The following is a 20,035-nucleotide window of genomic DNA, read 5'->3' on the forward strand; positions in this document are numbered from 1 at the left end:
TCCTCCTCCGTTCCTGTCCTCGAAACCCCAACCTCCATGCACATCATCATATCCCCTTGAAATTGACCATATGTGCCTATTGAAATCTCCTCCGATGAATAGCTTCTCAGAGGACGGTATACTTCCCATCATCTCGTCCAAATCCTCCCAAAAATGTCTTTTCTCCTCCTCGCCCAAGCCCGCTTGCGGCGCGTAAGCACTAATAATGTGCAAAATAAACCCTCCAACAACCAGCTTAATCGTCATCAACCTATCGCTGACTCTCTTAACCCCTACCACATGTTCTCGTAAGTCGTTATCTACTAAAATGCCTACCCCATTCCTATCCCTCGACCTATCTGAGAACCATAACTTATACTCATCCACATCTTCATCCCTGGATCCTACCCATTTAGTCTCCCGGACACAAGCTATATTAATCCTCCTCTTCTTAAGAATTTTAACCAGTTCGATGGACTTCCCCGTTAGAGTCTCAATATTCCAAGACCCTACTCGTAGACTAGAGACTCTCTTAACCCACCTACCCCCTCTAACCCTCACCCCTATCCGAGAACATGACCCTAGTCCACCATCGTCTACCAAAGCCAGTAAAGCAAATATAAACTACTCGACCAGGCAGTAATCAATACTAAAACACAAGTTAGTACTAATCTAGATGAAAGTGTAACTACTACGACAAGAACGAAACAAGTAATGCAAGAATGCAAATTAGCAGCAAGGATAAAGTACAGAGAATTAACAAATAAAATTAAAAAACTAGAGGCACCAACTCCAATTAGATAGAACCTGCTGACGCCAGAATCACTGTTCACTGTTCAAGCCAGAATCAATGTTCACGCTGGAAACACTGTTCACGTCGGAAACACTGTTCACGACGGGAAGCTTGAATCTGTCGGACCAGAGAGAAAGAGAGGAAAGAAGAGAAAAGAAGAAAAAGAAGATAGGAGAAGAAGAGGAGTGGGGGTGGGTATAGGGCATATCAATTGTAATTCCCAAACAGACACAAGAAAGGAAAGATGTATTACATACACAATCCCTCATCTAGCTTTCATTAATCACACTGTTAACTGTTGGAGAAAATCAAAGGCACAGAGAAGAGCAATAAACAAAATATAAGAGAGATGAACAAATATTTTGCAGACATCGAAGACATACCTGAAGTTCGATTCACACGCCCAAATCAATTTGGAGCAAACCACATGCAACTACTTTTTGGAGAATAACAAGTTCAAATCTTTCTTCAGATTGACTTGCAACCCGTGAACATCAATCCCTAGAGATTTAGCGAGACATGCTACCATAGCTGTATTTACACACTTATAAAGTGTAGAACCTGCATATGGTAATGGAATTTTGACTCCAAGTGAATAACATTTTCAAAAGTCTTATGCACAATGAATTAAATAAAAGAAAGAAACATAGGTGTGACATATGAATACTCACCTAGAGTGTACTCAAATACTACAACTACCATAACAACCCACATAGCATTCCATCCAACAACTTCACACAGAGGCCTCATGTAATAAAACACAGACACAAGGGAAAGAGCCAATCCTACTTTGAGGCAATGAACAACCTTTTTTTGGGAGAATTAGGTGCAAAAAAAATTGCCACTTAAGTGTATTGTTGAAATTTGTAGAATATGCAAAGCACATGCTTTTGGTTTCTCTCACATATATGCCGTCAGGTTCTTCATTGCAATGTTATCATACGACTAAGGAAAAGAAGCAAAGTTACTCTGGAAGCACTCTATCATTCAACTCCAGTTCTTGTTGGGCCCGTGCTTCAGTAATTGAAGAAAAGACAATCACAGGGAAACCGAGTAATGCACTTACCTTCAAGATCTGACACATGAAAATGTTCAAAAAATAAGTTAAACAAGATGAAAGTCACATCATCCCCAAAGAGTAATTGAAAAATGAAAACGGAAAAGCAAAATACACCTACCACTAAGGTAAGAATGTAAGGCAGCCAAAGAGGTGTCATAAGTAAATTCACCAGATGTAGATGCTCCTCCTGAACTACGATAACTATGATCAGCAGCCAAGTAACAATAAAAAACATTTGTTCATTGGTACTTTCAGTAAAGAATTCTTAATTGATGGAGCAAGCAAAGAACAAAGTATATGTTGAAGATGGAAGACTTACTTTCTCTATAGCCCTTTTTCTTCAATCAATGCTTGTACAGAATTGGTTAAAAGAACAAATGCCACAGGAATTTCAAGAATAGCTACAAAAAATCTGGTAATTAACTTCTCCTTGAAAAATAATTAAAGTGGGTTAAACAATGGAATAGTATGATAAAGGAAGTAAGGTTGATGAAAAATGTAAATGGAAGTAATAACTTACATATGTTATATGAATAGTTAGTAGCTTTTTGAAAGTCCTAAGAGAATGCTTTATGGATAATTTCATTATATACTATATTGTAGGTAGAATGATCATCGGGATCGTCTACTGTTGCGGGTCGGATTAATATTTTTACACAGTCTGAACTTCTTGCTCTTGATAAAGCAACATAAAGTTGACCGTGTGAAAAGACAGGTTCACGTAAATAAATTCCTACGGAATCTAGTGTTTGACCTTGAGCTTTATTTATAGTCATAGCAAAACATAGTCGAATAGGAAATTGTGTTCTTTTAAATTGAATAGGCAATTTTTCGTCTTGTGAACATAACAATGGTATTCGAGGAATAAAAACATGTTTGCCTTTAAAGTCACCACTTGCAATTTTAGCACTAATAATATGAGTTTTGAAATCAAAACAAATTAAGCGTGTACCATTGCATAAACCTTCAGAAGGATTTAAATTGCGTAGTAGTATAATTGGACAATTTTGCTTTAGAACTAACTTATAAGGAGGCAAACCAGTAGGATTCAAAGTATGGAGGAAGTCTTCAAATTGGCTTTGATCTTTTGGCTCTATAGTTTCATCAATTCCAATGAATGTCACAGCAGTTGTGGGAAATTCATCTATGAACATCTGATTAATTTCGTTTACGAAATCATTTTTGATCGTTAAGATAACACGTGATGTTACGGAGGATGTATCAGACATGAGCATCTCTAGATTGGGATAAACAGTTTTGAATAAAATATTTAATGAATCTTTCTCATTCGTAAAAGGAATAAGAAATGATTTTGGAACCTCGATTTTATCATGTTCATTAACTTCTTCTCTTCCATCTCCAATTCTTAGTAAATACTCACAAAATGTAGGATCTTTGCATGCACGCATATTTTGTGTCAAATGGAATTTTTGAAGATGGTCCCAGATATTTGAATACAATAAACATTCACGTATGAAATCCTTTTTTGTTCCGCTTTTCACAACAGGTAAAGTCTGTCTAAAATCGCCTCCAAAAACTACAACTTTTCCACCAAATAGTGTATTTATACCCATAAGATCTCTCAAGAGTGAATCAAAAGTCTCAACAAGTTTTTTCCTAGCCATTGATACTTCATCCCATACTATTAGTTTTGCATCTTGAATTAAAAATGCAAGTGAACTCTGTTTACTTATATTGCAACAGTAATTTTCACCTACATCAATAGGAAGTTTAAAACGTGAGTGGGCAGTTCGTCCTCCAGGGAGCACTGAAGCTGCAACACCAAAAGTTGCTGTGGCTAAAGCTATAAATCCTTTTGATCGTACAGTAGCTAATAAAGCGCGGTATAAAAATATTTTTCCTGTTCCTCCAGGCCCATCAATAAAGAATGCTCCTGGTTCATTTGTGAATATTTTATTAAGTATGGTGATGTACGCTTGTTCTTGTTCTTTATTTAGTTTTTTATATAGTAATAAATCTTCTTCAGTTACAATTATGTTTCTTTCTAAATGGGTGTCTCTAGCCTCTTGCATTATTCTAGAAGATGTAAAAGATGTAATATTTTCTGATGTGAGTTTAAATTCATTGATATTCCGTCCCATTGAATGCAATATATCATTTATGTGGCTTAGAACTAAATAACGAATGTTTTTTGTTTGTATGTTTGGCATAGCTGTAAAGTCTTCAGACATGGAGCTTTCAAATCTTTTCCATAATTCTTTTGAATTAGCAGGACTACAATATACTAATAGTGTAGCAAATAAACGTCGTAGACAATAAGGCATTCGGTAATTTGCAGCTTCTAACATACATTCAATTAAGTTATTATCAGAAGCTAACAATCCACTTTTTTTCTGCGGATTCTCTAAATGTGTTAGACGAAGGGTGTTTTTGTAATTTGACTGTCCATCTGTTGTGCTTCAAATAAACACGTGTACACCAAAATCATGAAATAACACCAAAACGTACGACACCTGTATTACCTCTTCAGTCTCTACTAACCCTACACTCCCTTGATTGTTTCTCGCTCCTAACGACACTTTTGTCTTTTCAAAATCATGTTTTTCTTGTTCATTTGATATGTAAGTTGAATTATCGCTGCAGGTTTCTTTTTTGGTCAGATTGGTAATGAGTATTTGAATAATCCCTATGCTAAACATTTCTATGGCGTCCATAACTCACTGAGTTCGGTTTGCGTGATTCTGCTAGGTGCAGAATTTTTCAATTTTCTTCTGATTCTCTATGTGGTGCTCGCTCTTTCAGACTACCAGCTTTTGGTTTTTGTGAAGCCTTCTTCATTGTTGTACTTTTTCTTTTGGCTTGATTCTTGTTTATTATTTCCATACATAGACAAATATATTTTTCCTGATTTGCTCATGCATGTTTGGGGCTAGACATCTAAGTGCATGATTTTTAATTGTTAGGTACGGATCTACCTTTTCTTTTTGCCTTTTGAAACTTAATTTCTTTTTCCTTCTTTGATAGTAAGGTGCATTGCATTTGTGACAAAATGTTTGATTGAGATGTCTGACCCGAAACTAAGGTGTAATATTTTATACAGAGGAATAAAGAGATTGTAGCAGTGTTTCTATTTTGAATATTAGTAGCTCTGCCTCAAAAGCTAAACATTGCATCAAGATTAAGGTCTTATTAGTTTCTTCGTTGGCATAGATTAATCCATATATAGAGGGAGGGTGATGGGGTAAGCCGTAAGGAAAGGAAAACGAAGACAGAACACTTCGGACTAATTTTCCGTGCTTTAATCTTTGATAGGGTGCATCGATTAAAAAAAAAAAAAGTCCTAATTTCTCTCTAAAGGACCTTAAATTCAGTCTTGATAAAAAAAAAAGGACCTTAAATTCAGATCCAACATTAATGATAAGAAGGCGATGCACCTGCTGCAGAAGTGCAAATGGATGAAATTTAATTAAAAGTAAATGATTAGGAAAAAAATTATTAACAAAAGCTCTACTTTAGAGACCAGGTAGCTTCTAAGTTAAGATAACCAACAATTCGCTTTAAGATAACTCTCAGGGGAAGGACAAAAATATTGCACTGATAAGCAGAAAATGATACTATTCAAATAAAGTGATTCTAGGAGCATGAAATTTTACATTGATATAGGTGCTTGGATTTGATTTGTTGAGCAACATAAGATTGTGGAAGATAAGATGTTATGGACGCTTAGAATTTATTCCACCGCAAACAACCAAATATACTACTCTATTTTCTTCTTCTTTCTTACTTTCATTTCTTTTTTTACTGTATCCTCCCTTCTTCCTGAATTCATCAAATCAGTGGAGATGAACTTATAAGTTTATTTTTAAGCGCGTAATTACTTAAATTGATACTTCATGACGAGCTTTGCTTCTATAGTGTCTGCTGTTCTAACAGAACGATAATTGTGATATATGATAGTTCCACATGCACTTAACTATTTGGAGTAGTAGTAATAGGGTAATATTTGAAACTTTTTAAAATGGATATTGCCGTGTATTCTTTTTCTCAATATGCTCTTAGCACAGGTATGGTTTTGGTGTCTTAATTTATCTTCTCCAGTTTACTAGCTTCAACAGTTTAGTATAAGATGGCCTTGATTTAATTCAGTTTGTATATTACATTATTACCTTCCATACACCTGAAGATTTGAAGCTTGTTATGGACGGAAGTCAATATTTATAAGTAATTAGTAATTCCTTGCTTTTTCTAATTTCTCTTTTCAAGGAAGCATATAGATTCAGTTTTATTTGAAGCTAAAATTTTTCTTCGTGGGGTGGGGAGTAGTGAAGTGAAACAGTTGGTACAAAGGTTTCTTTTTCAGTTTTCAATTTTGTAAGATAAGTTACTCATAAAGGTTGGATAGCTTTTACATTGATGTAGTCATCGGGATCTGGGTTTTGGTTAAAAAAAATGGGGCTCAGATTATCTTGTGTATGCATGGAATGTTATTCAATAAATAAAAAATTTAAATTCTGAGATTCATTTGCTGGATTGATGAATTCAGTTGCGCTAAAATTTTAGGCTGTACATGACAACTACAAAGATGGACGAGATTTTATTCGACCATTTCTCAAGCAAAAAGAGAGAATAATTATGAATACTTGAATTGAAATACTGAGATTCAATGGTCTAATTTTAATTCAAGCTTCATTTCTTGAATCAAATTGTGGAGCTCTTTCTCCCTTCCCTTCCCCGATACACAGTATACTCCTTTAGTGTTAGGTGTAAAATTGAAATTGGGGACTTTCAAAGAATTCAATTCGGCAATTCCTGTATATCAGACACTGGAAAGCACACAGAGTAACGAAACAAGTGGTACCACTTGCTTTGTGCTTCGGGGGTGGAATTATGAACCCATAAATTATTTTTTAATGCTTGACGAATAGCATGTAAATTTGAGATGTCCATTTGGAGTAGGAAGAGTCACCAAGGGCAGAACAAGTGACATCTTTGCCCTTTACATCCATCATTTTCAGCTTTTATTTTCATTGGAACTTGGTGAAGGAGCTGTTCTGAACTGATTATTAGAAAATTTCAAAAAGGAAATAACGCTAATAAGCGTGATATCAATTGGTTTATATTTATGTTTCCTTTATGTTTTGGGATAGAAAGGATACTATCACTTTATGCCTTTTATGGTAGATCACGACTTTATGATCATCTAGGCTTTATTTACAGAAGAAATGATCTTTAAGCACTTACAGGTCATGCTTAACAGGTGAATGAAATCTTTCAGGTAATTGCTATGTTGGAAAGGATAAAGGATGAGAGTGATTGTCTGGATCTTGAGCTAATGTGACGATGACTGTTACATGGATGAGCTTTTTGGTGTCTTTGCTCTGCCTTCTTCTCTCATTCTCTGGGTTTACACCGTGTTTATCCTAAGTGCTCCTTTTTTTTTTTCGATTTCATGTTATTTTCTTATATTGCTTGATGTAATTTGAGTTTTTGGTTTAATTTTGTTACAGGTTTTTTATGCTAATTGTTGCTGATGAATATTTGCCCTATCTATCACTTATATTCTCTTGCTCGATTCTTATTTTTCTGATCTGGCACAAGGGCTTCGAGGGTACAATAATCTTTGTGCTAAGCATTTCTAATCAATTGCCTCCATAGCGCAGTGAGGGCGGGTTGTGTGATTCGGCAAGGTGCGCAGGCATGTTCTTCTAATTTCTTCTGTTTTTTCCTGTGCTATTCACTTTTTCAAAGAATGAGTTCTATATTTTGCTGGGTGTATATTAGTGTAATATTCTTTTTGGTGATTATCGTTAACTTTTCCTATTCTTTTGGGTAAATTCTTTTTTTTTTCCCTATTGCATGTTAGGAATTTTATTTGATTTGCTCATGCATGTTTGGAGACATTTTGGATAATTTTTAATTGTTGGCTAAAAATCTTTTATCCTCACGAATATTGAAGATATACATTGCTGATGTGACAATATGTTCGGTGATATGCCTGACCCGAAAAAGAATTAGAGACGACATGACTAATTAGGCTTAGTGGGGGAGAGAGTATACAGAAGGAAACACTCCAAAATTATGGTATTATGATGAATAGCTAGCCAAGAAGGCTGATATGTCTTAAGGTATGAGTTGGGAATCATCTGCTGACCCCTATTTAATGGGTTTGCTAATAGCTGCTCAAGTTAAACTTCACTTTTGCACTCAAGTAACTATTTGCTTAAGCTAAATTTGATTGTGAATTTTAGCCAATCTCTTTGAACACAAACATGGTGCTAGCACCTCCAAGGACGCAAATAGAGATGGGACAGCGTAAACGAATTGGGACAAGCCTTAAAAGTCTTAGAATTTTTTGTTGTTGTTCAGGTTTGTTTCATGGATTGCAAAATTCCTGTTATTTATGAAATGGCGGATATTATTCGTTTTTGATGTTATTCCTACTAAAAGATTTCCTCATGAAAATTGCAAGTTTTCACTTGTAGCAACTGTACCATATAATACTTGACCAAAGATAAAAAGGGCAAAACAAAAATATCAGTCCCAATTTTGTCTGTCGTGAGTTGCCAGTTGTCTATGGATGTGTAGTGTGTTGTTTGTTAGTTTTCTCTGTTCACTGAGTATTTAGGTTATTTTAGATGAAGGGAATAATGATGGTGCTCCTGTATTATTGTGGTTAATTTTGATTGCAGCTTTGGGACGACGGAGAGCCACAAGGTACAAGGGAGAAGCATTTGGAAGAAAACTGCTCGCAGATATGGTTCTTTTACTGTATAAGGTTTGTGGTATTATCTTTTTATGGTTCTACATATATTGTACTCTGCTTTTTTGGATGTCAATCTTTACAACTTGAATCATTTAGTAATTTCTTTTGCCTATGTAGTGTGAAAGTTCATTTCCTTCATAAGTGTGTTTTGTCTATTCACTGTGATCCCCTAAATTAACTTTGGTGATGCTACTTCTGCAAAACAACATACACACGATGGTGAACTTATAGTTCTGGACTGGATTCATGAGTACCAGAAGTCTATAGTCATGCTTCGGTTCTTTCTTTCTTCTTTGATTTTTTCGCTTTCTATCCCTTTCAGGCTCGCCTTTTTCCTCTAAGACCATATGCAGAGAATTTGGCATAACTACGTAGATTTCAAGGTTTCCGTCTGTAATAGTGTGATTGTATTCCTTAAATCAGTAAAAATTTGATCCCTAATCCTCTATATAACTTTATTGGATTGATGTTTGGGTGTATTTGAGATTTCAACTTAAGTCTTTAAATCCATATTGGTATTTTGATCTGCGTTCTATGTGTTCTGCGATATCGCTTGTTGTAATGTCCCTTAACTTGACACCCGAATTAACAAACCAATTCGCAATTCAATTCCACAATTAACAATATAAGACAAAACTGTCTTTCGAATTAATCATAACCGACTACCGATTACAACTGGAAATGGGAAATATAACAGCTAATAATGAGAATGAAAGGAAATATAAGAAAAATACTTGCTAAATCTATCACATGAATCAGTCCAATACTTCAGCTAGCAAATTCACATCCGAAACAGTCAATACCTGAAATGAAAGTTGAACTGAAGCTAATTACTTATCCAGAATTACGAGAGGAAGAAGAATTGAAGATGGAAGAAAGATTTAGAAGAGATTAGAGAAGAGAAGAGTAAAGGAATTCAGATTTAGGGAAGATAAGAGAGAGAAGGAAAGGGGTAAACATACCATCCATATTCGAATCCGCGACTTAAATAGCACAAAAAAAAAAAGTTGAACCAAACTAGTACAAAAAAAAAAAAAAAAACATAAGTAGTATTCACGCACGAAATTCATGCGTGAAAGGACCAAACTGCAAAAACATAGTTTTTGGCCTTTCACGCACGAATTTTGTGCGTGAATGGGGTCATCCAATTTTCTCCCTCGATGAGGTCATCAAAAAGAATTTTGAAAAAGAACAGTAGTATGTATGGACCACTTTCACGCACACATTTTGTGGGTTAATGGTTGGCTTTTTTTTTTTTTTTTTTTTTTGCGTTACCTTTCCAATCACTTTTTTTTCATACTTTGGGCAAAGATTAGTCATGTTTTAAAATCTCAAAATATCAATATTTTATATAAAACTTAATATCTTTTTTTGCGTACAATAATGTCGGCTCATTACATCAAGTCCACCTAAACGTTTGGATCGTCGTTTTAGGGGTTCTAAAGTGCCCCGAAGCAAGTTTTGAAACTTATAATATTTATAAGGTTTTGATTTAAGTGTTTTATTATATTTGAATGTACAAATTTAAATATTTGATTTAATAATAATTCATCCAATACGAGAGGTCTATACTAATTAAAAAATAATTCATTCCATTTAATTACAATACTAATTCAAAGCAATACAATAATAAATTACAATAACAATACAATCTTCAAGTGAAAAAATATATTTTACCCTTTCATGCATATATTTTGTGCGTACCTAATCTGTTCCTGAAAGTGAAAAAATTATATTTTACCCTTTCACGCATAGATTTTACCCTTTCACGGTAAAATATAATTTTTTCACTTTCAGGAACAGATTAGGTACGCACAAAATATATGCGTGAAAGGGTAAAATATATTTTTTCACTTGAAGATTGTATTGTTATTGTAATTTATTATTGTATTGCTTTGAATTAGTATTGTAATTAAATGGAATGAATTATTTTTTAATTAGTATAGACCTCTCGTATTGGATGAATTATTATTAAATCAAATATTTAAATTTGTACATTCAAATATAATAAAACACTTAAATCAAAACCTTATAAATATTACAAGTTTCAAAACTTGCTTCGGGGCACTTTAGAACCCCTAAAACGACGATCCAAACGTTTAGGTGGACTTGATGTAATGAGCCGACATTATTGTACGCAAAAAAAGATATTAAGTTTTATATAAAATATTGATATTTTGGGATTTTAAAACATGACTAATCTTTGCCCAAAGTATGGAAAAAAAGTGATTGGAAAGGTAACGCAAAAAAAAAAAAAAAAAAAAAAAAAAGCCACACCATTAACGCACAAAATGTGTGCGTGAAAGTGGTCCATACATACTACTGTTCTTTTTCAAAATTCTTTTTGATGACCTCATCCAGGGAGAAAATTGGATGACCCCATTCACGCACAAAATTCGTGCGTGAAAGGCCAAAAACTATGTTTTTGCAGTTTGGTCCTTTCACGCATGAATTTCGTGCGTGAATACTACTTATGTTTTTTTTTTTTTTTTGTACTAGTTTGGTTCAATTTTTTTTTTTGGTGCTATTTAAGTCGCGGATTCGAATATTCATAACCGCTCCAAGTGATATTTGTTGTATTTATATGAGGTGGAGATCGTCTTGTGACTCTTGCACGTGCCTCTCACATGACTCATTTATTTTGGGTCATTACACTTGTCGTACACGAAAACATATCTTACTTTTTAAATGCTCAAAAAGGTGTCAAAGACGATTTTCTAACTGAACTGTACAACAGTTGTCTAATGTTATGCATGCGAATTTGGATTTTTTTTTCCTGCGGTTATTTTGGAATAAAGTTGATTAGATAATTTCTTTTTCTGTGAATTGATTGGAATTGTACTCAACTAGATTTATTTTGTTAATTTGTCTATATTTTCTGCATTCGTGTGTTCCCATAGCTCATGTTTTGAAGGTTGAATTTTATTGAACTTTGCAGGTGTGCATTTTATATTTGGTCCGTCGAGCACTTAACACTGTTCGTAAGTTCAGTTACTGTTTAACACTGTGTAGGGTAGTTTCTACTGTAGAAATTCTGAGGAGATATGAAGCTCAAAAAGAAGATGGCTAACTGTATTATTGGTCAACATGATAGACTAACAGTGAAGTATAGTCGTAGAATATAACGGATTTGGATCTTCTGTGTGCAAATTTTTGTGTGATTATTGTAGCACCTCAGTTGTTTATTTTCAAAGAGTGGGTTAAATTGTTGTCTAATTATTCCTGCTCATCTTCTTTTGCTTCTCGCAAGAGCACAAAGAAGAGGAGCGGGCAAATTTATGCAGTGAAAACTTCAGTTGCTCATTAATTGATATTTCGTTTCCATGATTCTGAGCTGCCTGACCAGCTTTCGATGAAACTCTTCTTATTTAAAATTTCACTAGCTTTATATTTCTTAAATTAATTACTATAAGCAGTCTTACACCCTTTTATTAATTTGTATTATTCTAGACATTAGTAAGGTAGTTTTAGCTTGTATTATTCATTGAACTAGGGTTGCTTAAATCTGTTGCCAGAGACGAGGAAATTTTGACAGATGATCAGGAGGAAGTGCAATGTTGGAGGGATTCATTTAGTGAAGAAGGCAAAATAGTATAATATAATTTGCCAAGTGGTTACAATGGGTACAAGGCTCTCCTTCTTTTCCTCTTTAGTTTTGCTCTAAATGCGTTTAGTAGATTAAAATCAATGTGATGGAAAATAAAAGATTGACACTCAACAAAAACAAATCAGTGGTAGAAATTTAATACCAATAGAGTGAGCTCCAACACAGTGCCAGATAGGGTTTCTACATATATGTATAATATACTTCTTGTTTCTGTAAATTACAAATAAGGTTTCAATAATATACTTGAGAGGAAACATTAGTTGAAGGCTAATGTTTAATTAGCTCATTCCAAGCATTGTGTACAATTTAACTAATTGTTTCTAGCCATGATTAAACTAGGGAAATTAGCACTTTTGATCCCTCAAATATTGATAAAATTTGATTTTTGATCCTTATAATTTTTGGCTAAACATATCTAACCTTCAAATTATTGATATGCACACCTTTGATCCCGTTGACTGTAATTCTTCACAAATTTAATGATTTATTAGGTGTTAAACCATTCAATTATTGATGTGTTATGTCGACGTTTTACGTAACTCCATATTTCAAGGTATAGTTCTAAATATATCAAATATTTGCTTGATAAAGGGACCAAAATACACATTTTAATTAGCTTTTTAAGGTAGATATGCTTAGCCAAATATTACAAAGATCAAACTAAGAGTTTACTAATAATTGAGAAACCAAAAGTGCAATCATCCCATTAAACTAATACTAAGTACGTTTTTTTAATCTAATTAATGTCAAATTGTAATTCTCAGATTAAAATAAAACCAATGTATTGAATTCAACAAAAAGTATATGTACGGTTACAACAGTCTGTATAAATACTCAGATAGCCATCTCCCAATTTCTCTTATCTAGGAAATTTAATAAAATCATTTCTGATTAAGAAACCTTATACAAAAAATGGTAGCCTTTTGCTCTTCTACTAATTATCCAAATATGAGTACTGGATGGTCCTTTGAAGAACCACTAATTAGCTATGATCAGAAAACAACGAAGACAATAACTTCGCCTCCGTTCCAAATTGAGACTAACAACTTGTTTGAAGGTTTACATATTGATAATAATATGAATTTTCCTTCATCTCATCAAGAACAATATCACAAAGAAAGTGAGTTTGATGTTCAGTTAGGAGAAGAGAGGTCATTAATGGCGAAGAAACTAAGCCATAATGCAAGTGAGCGTAATCGAAGAAAGAAGATGAATTTTCTTTATTCCACTCTTCGTTCTTTGCTTCCTTCTGCTGCTAATCATCATCGAAAGGTATGTATACCCTACCAGAATTACTTGTCATGAAATACAAAGTCCTTTTTGTTTAATAATAACCATATGATATCCGGAAATTAGTGGTTCGACTAATTTAGATGTGCCTATCTTGGAAAGCCCTCCATAGAAGTAGCCCCAGGTAGCCACTTTAAGATATGGGCTATTTAAAGTTTAGCTAGAGCTGGCAAATTTCATACCGTTTTCTTTTCTTCTTCTTCTTCTTCCTCCTAGCTCTTTCTTCTAATTGAGACATATTCAAGCCTGGAGTTTTGAACTGTCAAAGCTGGAGTTTGATTTTGGCATTTCAAACTTCAGACTTTCAAGTCCGATGTTTGAAACTTCAGACCTTTGAGTTTAGAGTTTGAAACACCAAACCCGAGGTTAGAAGTTTGATCTCTGAGGCGGCTAAATTTAAAATATTTTGTTAATTTTGGTTACGTTTTAAATAGTGGTCCTAAAAGTGGCTATTCATCACTTCGCTTCAGCACTCCCTTCTAGGGGGTTTCCATTCCTAAAACTCGACCCTGAGACATTAGGACTGATGCCCGAAAGTGTCCCAATAGCCCCTCATCAATTCATCAAAATTGTAAATTTCTTTCTTATTAGTTGTATGAGAGAAATTAAAATTTTAGTTTACATACTAATTGCTTTCGTTTTTCTAAGGAAAATAATTTTACTCCATCAAGTAAGATAATTTTTGAAATGATAACCCTATTGATTCTAGCCTAGGATAGAATTGTAGATAAAGCTGGGGATGGGGGTGGTTGTGGGGTGTTCTTAACTTCCAAACATTAAACGGATATATGTAGGACAGATATTTTGCAAGTTCAACTAAATCCAATATTTTCAGTAATTAACTATATATACATATGGAAAAAAAACTAATATCACACTCATTTTAATCTGTTGATTCTGCTAAATTCTGAATTTGCCTCCGTGTCGAAATAGAACACAACAAGGGTTAACAAAATTACTCAAGTTTAGTTTAATAATATTCACTTCCAATGTGAATAAATCTTTCTTGTCCATAACTTGTTTAACCTATATATGCCTTTTTTAATTGCAGAAAAAGCTAAGCTTTCCGGCAACAGTATCTTATGTGCAAGAATACATACCAGAGCTGAAGAAAGAAATAGAGAGGCTAAGCAAAACAAAGGATTTGTTATTATCAACTATGTCAAAGAAAGCAGATTCATTAGTCCAAATTGATAATCAGAGAAAATTAAGTATGAGTGGAACTTCTTGTGAATCTTCAACAACATCAATTTCTGCAAGTCCACTGTGTCATGGACAGGTTTTAGTACAAATCTCCACAACTCAAGCAAATGATTTTCCAATTTCAGAAGCATTCCAGAATTTAGAGGAAGATGGATTAATTTTGCTAAATGCCTCATCCTTTAAATCTTTTATCTTTTGGAGACAAGATTTTTCATAGCTTGCATTTTCAGGTACATATATTTATGTTTCATGGTTAACAGTATTAAATTGAATATTTTTTACTCCCTCCGGTTCATAATAAGTGTACATTTAGCCTTTTTATTTTGGTTAACAATAAGTGTCCACTTACATAATCAAGAAGGAATTAATTGTTTTCTTCCAAATTTACCCCTATTTAGATATGTTGGGTTTTTATGTAATCAAGAAACTATATTACTCAATTTGGAGTAATTAGGTAGAAAACAGTAATTTAATTAAGGCTAGTCTAGTCATTTTATAAAGAGTTTATAGAAACAAACACAAATAAATAAAATGGAGGTATGTTCTCCAACAACCCATTGCAAGACCAAGATTGCCAATTTGTCAAAAAGGCAGAAACCATCATTATTATCATTGAAATTTAAACAGTAATTCTCATTGTTAATAGACTTTAGAAAGTTTAATTAGGACTTGGAATTCCAACAAAAAGGCGCCATTCCAGGACTGCAATGTGATTAATTAGGCCAGAAAGCAAAATTTTACAGTTCAAATTTGACTTTCACATCTCAATAGTTGACTAAATCTTTCCCACAAACCCTATAAATTGAGTGACTTAATTACAAATTTCAGTCAGGACAAGAAGCTTTTAGATCATATATCATCTCATTTTCTTCCCATACATCAATTTTTAAGTTCTTTCATTAATTTTCCTTTATATATAACTTGTAACAATGGTTGCACACTTGTCCAAAATTCTTTCAGACTCCGAAAAAGTCTTTGATTTTGTTGTCAACGAAGGGCATGGAGTTAAGGGCCTTTGTGATATGGGAATTCAAGAACTTCCTAAGCAATATATTCAACCACTGGAAGAACGAATCACTACGAGCACTGTGATAACCGATGATTCAATCCCAATAATCGACGCGTCCAATTGGGATGATCCAAAGGTGGCTGATCAGATTTGCAAAGCAGCACAAAACTGGGGTTTCTTTCAAGTTATCAATCATGGAGTTCCTATTCAAGTTCTTGATAATATAAAGGAGACGAGTCATCGTTTCTTCAGTTTACCAGCTGAGGAAAAGAAGAAGTACACGAAAGAGAATTCAGTTTCGAGTAATGTGAGGTATGGAACAAGTTTTACGCCTGAAGCTGAGAAAACATTGGGTTGGAGAGATTACCTTTCGCTTGTTCATGTTTCTCATGATGAAGCTTCTTTATTTTGGCCTACTTCTTGCAGGTTCGCCTTCTTTTTCACCACGTAAAAAAGAAATTTATTCTATCAAGTCATTTAAAAAGTGATTATAGATTACCAGTCATGATAAGTGAGATTAGTATCCTGAAAAATAAAGTTGTATACATGAATAACTTATAATACATTGTAATGTAAAAAGGATCTCCATACTGTCAGTGTATAAGTTTATCTTTTATGAAATACTCTCTCTGTTTTAATTTATGTGAACCTATTACTATTTGGGGAGTCTACGAGGTGCTTCTTTGACCATGTTTTCCTTACATTTTTTCTAAGTTATTTGAATTATGAATTATCATGACTTATAGTACTTTTTATGTAGTTTCTAAATATATAAATTTTATTTTTATAAATTTGAAAAACCTATGTCAAAATTTACGGTCAAAGTTATAAAGTTTGACCCTCGGACTCCGAAAAGGTTCACATAAATTGAAACGGAGGGAGTAGGAGGTAAAATATCCTTTGAGTACTAATTAGTAGTTATTGTGAATGTTCTTTCAGGGAAGAAGCACTTGAATACTTGAAGAGGTGTGATACTGTTATAAGGAAGATTTTGAAATCGCTAATGGGAGGATTGAATGTAAAAGCAATTGATGAAGAGAAAGAGCAACTTTTAATGGGTTCAAAGAGAATAAACTTTAACTACTATCCAAAATGTCCCAACCCTGAGCTTTCGGTTGGAGTAGGACGTCACTCAGATATCTCAACAATTACTGTTCTCCTTCAAGATGATATTGGCGGGCTCTACGTGAAAAAACTTGAAACTAATGATTGGATTCATGTCCCTCCGGTCAACGGGGCTCTGGTAATCAATATTGGCGATGCACTTCAAATAATGAGCAATGACAAATACAAGAGTGTTGAACATCGCGTGATTGCTAATGGGAGCAAGAATAGGGTTTCTGTGCCCATTTTCTTGCATCCAAAGCCTACAAGTGTTATTGGTCCTTTGCAAGAAACGCTAAAGAATGGGGAAAAACCAATTTACAAGCAAATTCTTTATTTTGATTACACCAACATCTTCTTCAGCAAAGGTCATGACGGGAAGGACATAATAGAATTTGCAAAGATATAGACGCATTTTGTGGTCACAATATCTAATTATATTGTTATATATAGAGTACATGCATTTCTCCATAAGATTGTTACAACATTCTTGTTATTAGATTATATGCTAAACACAAATATACTATGAATATTGTACTTAATTTTAGAGATATATTTCAGAATAATTTGACATCATCCTACGTCAGTCTTTCACATTCCAAAAACTATCCAATGAATACTATTTGAGTCGATTTGTAGGATTTTTAAGTATTGAATTTAGATTTGTAGTCGTTTTAAAGGAGACAAATTGTTGATTTTTAAGATGTAGCTGAAGTTGGTATACATTGGGATTAGGGGTGTACAAAGTAAACCGACAAACCGCACCAAACCTGTTACATCCCGTATTTTTGAACGTCAGATTAACTGTAAGTTGAGGTGGGGCCCACACGTCAAGATTTTTTTTGGGACATGTGACAAATTATATGAATCACATATGTGAAGTTAAACACAACTCAAGAAGGACCCTTGGGCCAAATCAAAGTGGAAGTCCTCCAAACGAATATTTTTAAGAAAACGTTTTCGGGTGACCTGACTTTGGGGGGCAAAAACTGTATTATAAGTTTGGAATTTGGAAAAATACCATGAAATATAAGTTGTAGATAATTGAATTAGCTTTCCATCCATAGGTCGTGGGTTCCAAGGTGACGTCGGTACAAGGAGATATGGACGTTTTAAGGTCGAAAGGTCAGTGGGCTAGGCCCAACTCGGGACCAACCGAGTTGGCCCAAAAAAAACGAAAAGAAAACTTTAGGCCCAAGGTGAGAGGGTGGCCGGCCATACCTGGTCCAAGCCCACCAAATTGATTAATTTCCATGTGCCAAATTAATATAAGGGGCCATATATGCATTATTTATTCATTAGAAACTTCAAGAACCAAGAACAAAACACCAAGAAGAGCAAAAATAAGGCCATTTCGGGTTTGGCCATAGGAAAATCACCCCTCAAAATCTTGCCTCTAAAATTTTTTTCTTGTTGAATTCCTACTAAATTAAGTGTCCTTTACAACTTGGTGTAGTTGTTTTGGAAGAAGGAGCACTTATTTCTTCAAGTTGACAACTTGTTCAAGTGAAGAAATTTGTAGAAAAAGGTAAGAATCAATTCCTTTTTCTTATGTTATGAAGGTTTGTTTATGTTGTAGTATGTAGAAATGAGTGGAAATTATGGAAATATGGAAGTTTGCAAAGTGGGTATGTATGCGTGTAGAAGGATGAACCAATTTTATTTGTTATGTTAATTGTGTTGTTGAAGCCTTGTAATGGAAATGGAAGGAAATGGTTCAAGTTGGTATGGAAAATTGTTGAAAATGGTTATAGGAAATTATGTGATTTTAATGTAGTTTTTATGAAATTATGGAAGTGAAGTTCTAAATGTGAATTATTATGTTAGTTGGTGGATTTGGAGGGACGTAAGTCCATAATAGCATGAAAGATTGGTTGTTAAGTTGTTATGGGAAGTTTTGTGATTTTATGGTAGATTCATGTAATTGTGAAAATGAAGTTGTTAAGATGTAAATTATGATTATGGTTGATGAAATTGGAAGATGGAAATATGTTATGAATATGTAGATTGAAGATTAGAAGTTTTGGATGGATTATGGTTTTGGTGGAAAGTTTGTATATTTTGTATATCTTGTGAATATTTTGAAGAAATGATATGAAATGCTTCCGAATTATATTGTAATGATCTTGATTAGTAATGAATGTAAAAACATTGAGATTGGTTTGGAAATGTGAAGTTGGAATGAAAGTTATTGCACTATGTTGGAAAGAGGACTAGTTATGCTATATTGTGTTGTGTAGTGATTGTTGTTGGTGTTGTTGTTGGGTTGTTGTTGAATTATTTTGGCCGAGTTAAATTCTCGGGGATGCTATATGTATAGGGGAGATGCTGCCCAAATTTCCGTAGACAAGTATGAATTAAGATTGAATTCTTAAAGGCTTGAAGTTGATATTTGGTAATTGTGACCAATTGTAGATTTTGAAGGAAACGGGAATTGAATTTGGAAAGGCGTAAAGAGCATACAGGTATGTAAAGCTATCTCGATTCTTCTTTTGGCATGTCCTAGAAGTACTAGGATCGGATTCACGCATCGGAGAATATTCTGCTCATCGGAATCCGCGTCTGAAATTGTCACATTTTCGTTCAATAGAATTGAACCCTTTTTGTATGCTTTCTTGAAAATTATGCAAACCTTCCCCAAACTATTTGAAAGGTTATAGAATGTCTGTAGAACCTTCGTAGGTGACCCCATAAGCTTAAAATGCGTAATTTGAGCCCACCGCCTTGCTTGTCCCGAGGTGGGCCCACTATTCCCGGTTTTACCCTTATTGTACTTAAGGCTTGTTTTCGAGCAGTTTTTGAAAGAAATGTTCTGACTACTCTTTTAACTACTAAACAAAAACTGTTTTAAATATTTCATCAAGTCTTATAAATTGTTTTGGCACTCGGAACGATTTCAGAAATATTATGCTTCTGTAATTCATTATGACATCCGAAACTCACTTATTATGATCCCGTCTGACTTCATTGGATTGGTTTGTCATTGGTATGCCTCATCGAGTCTCTGAAAATACTTATGATAATTTAATTGCATTTAGTCTCTCACTACTCCACTCGTGGATGCCCCAATGTTTCCCACACTGAGCCCGGGCCAGGATATGTTCTCAAGCGACTTCCACTGCATTGTTCGCCGTGCCTCGATGTGAGGGGGCAGGTATATATGTACATGGGTTGTGGAGTATGTTGTGCCATGTACACACATTCTGATATGATATGATCTGATATGGCCATCTGATATGATATGATATGTTACGGGGTTATCCCCT

At 34.1% G+C, this 20,035-nt stretch overlaps 2 protein-coding genes, 1 long non-coding RNA gene and 1 pseudogene across 9 annotated transcripts; 3 read left to right on the top strand and 1 right to left on the bottom strand.

Annotated features, from left to right (window-relative positions):
• Nucleotides 1–1,478: 1,478 nt before the first annotated feature.
• LOC132622498 (uncharacterized) lies at nt 1,479–4,093 on the bottom strand. Its single transcript, XM_060337112.1, has 2 exons — nt 1,951–4,093; nt 1,479–1,847 (listed from the first exon to the last, which is right to left on the bottom strand). The coding sequence occupies exon 1, from the start codon at nt 4,022–4,024 to the stop codon at nt 2,390–2,392; it is 1,635 nt and encodes a 544-aa protein (XP_060193095.1). The 5' UTR covers nt 4,025–4,093; the 3' UTR covers nt 1,479–1,847; nt 1,951–2,389.
• Nucleotides 4,094–4,298: 205 nt separating this feature from the next.
• LOC132623406 (uncharacterized) lies at nt 4,299–12,389 on the top strand. 6 transcript variants are annotated; one of them, XR_009576229.1, is made up of 5 exons: nt 4,350–4,414; nt 4,542–4,615; nt 7,069–7,480; nt 8,483–8,568; nt 8,879–9,703. It is a non-coding gene; the product is annotated as an uncharacterized LOC132623406 (long non-coding RNA). The 6 variants fall into 6 exon arrangements; XR_009576230.1 differs by lacking the exons at nt 4,350–4,414; nt 8,879–9,703 and adding exons at nt 11,495–11,537; nt 12,072–12,389 and having other exon boundaries at nt 4,421–4,615; XR_009576228.1 differs by lacking the exon at nt 4,542–4,615 and having other exon boundaries at nt 4,299–4,414.
• A 686-nt stretch (nt 12,390–13,075) lies between these two features.
• On the top strand, nt 13,076–14,913 carry LOC132624770 (transcription factor ORG2-like; annotated as a pseudogene).
• On the top strand, nt 14,738–17,406 carry LOC132623405 (feruloyl CoA ortho-hydroxylase F6H1-3-like). Of its 2 annotated transcripts, XM_060338154.1 has the most exons (3): nt 14,738–14,886; nt 15,617–16,091; nt 16,605–17,402. In XM_060338154.1, the coding sequence occupies exons 2-3, from the start codon at nt 15,679–15,681 to the stop codon at nt 17,176–17,178; spliced, it is 987 nt and encodes a 328-aa protein (XP_060194137.1). In that variant the 5' UTR covers nt 14,738–14,886; nt 15,617–15,678; the 3' UTR covers nt 17,179–17,402. The 2 variants fall into 2 exon arrangements, with proteins under 2 accessions (XP_060194137.1, XP_060194136.1); XM_060338153.1 differs by lacking the exon at nt 14,738–14,886 and having other exon boundaries at nt 15,469–16,091; nt 16,605–17,406.
• The last annotated feature ends 2,629 nt before the right edge of the window (nt 17,407–20,035 follow it).

Source organism: Lycium barbarum, chromosome 12 (genome assembly GCF_019175385.1).
Source record: "Lycium barbarum isolate Lr01 chromosome 12, ASM1917538v2, whole genome shotgun sequence".
NCBI lineage: Eukaryota > Viridiplantae > Streptophyta > Magnoliopsida > Solanales > Solanaceae > Lycium > Lycium barbarum.

Bases quoted from the DNA above. Each gene is read 5' to 3' on its own strand.
- LOC132622498 (XM_060337112.1), bottom strand. From the start codon at position 4,024: ATGTCTGAAGACTTTACAGCTATGCCAAACATACAAACAAAAAACATT.
- LOC132623405 (XM_060338153.1), top strand. From the start codon at position 15,586: ATGGTTGCACACTTGTCCAAAATTCTTTCAGACTCCGAAAAAGTCTTT. The intron at 16,092-16,604 runs GTTCGCCTTCTT...ATGTTCTTTCAG, and splicing joins TTTTGGCCTACTTCTTGCAG to GGAAGAAGCACTTGAATACT.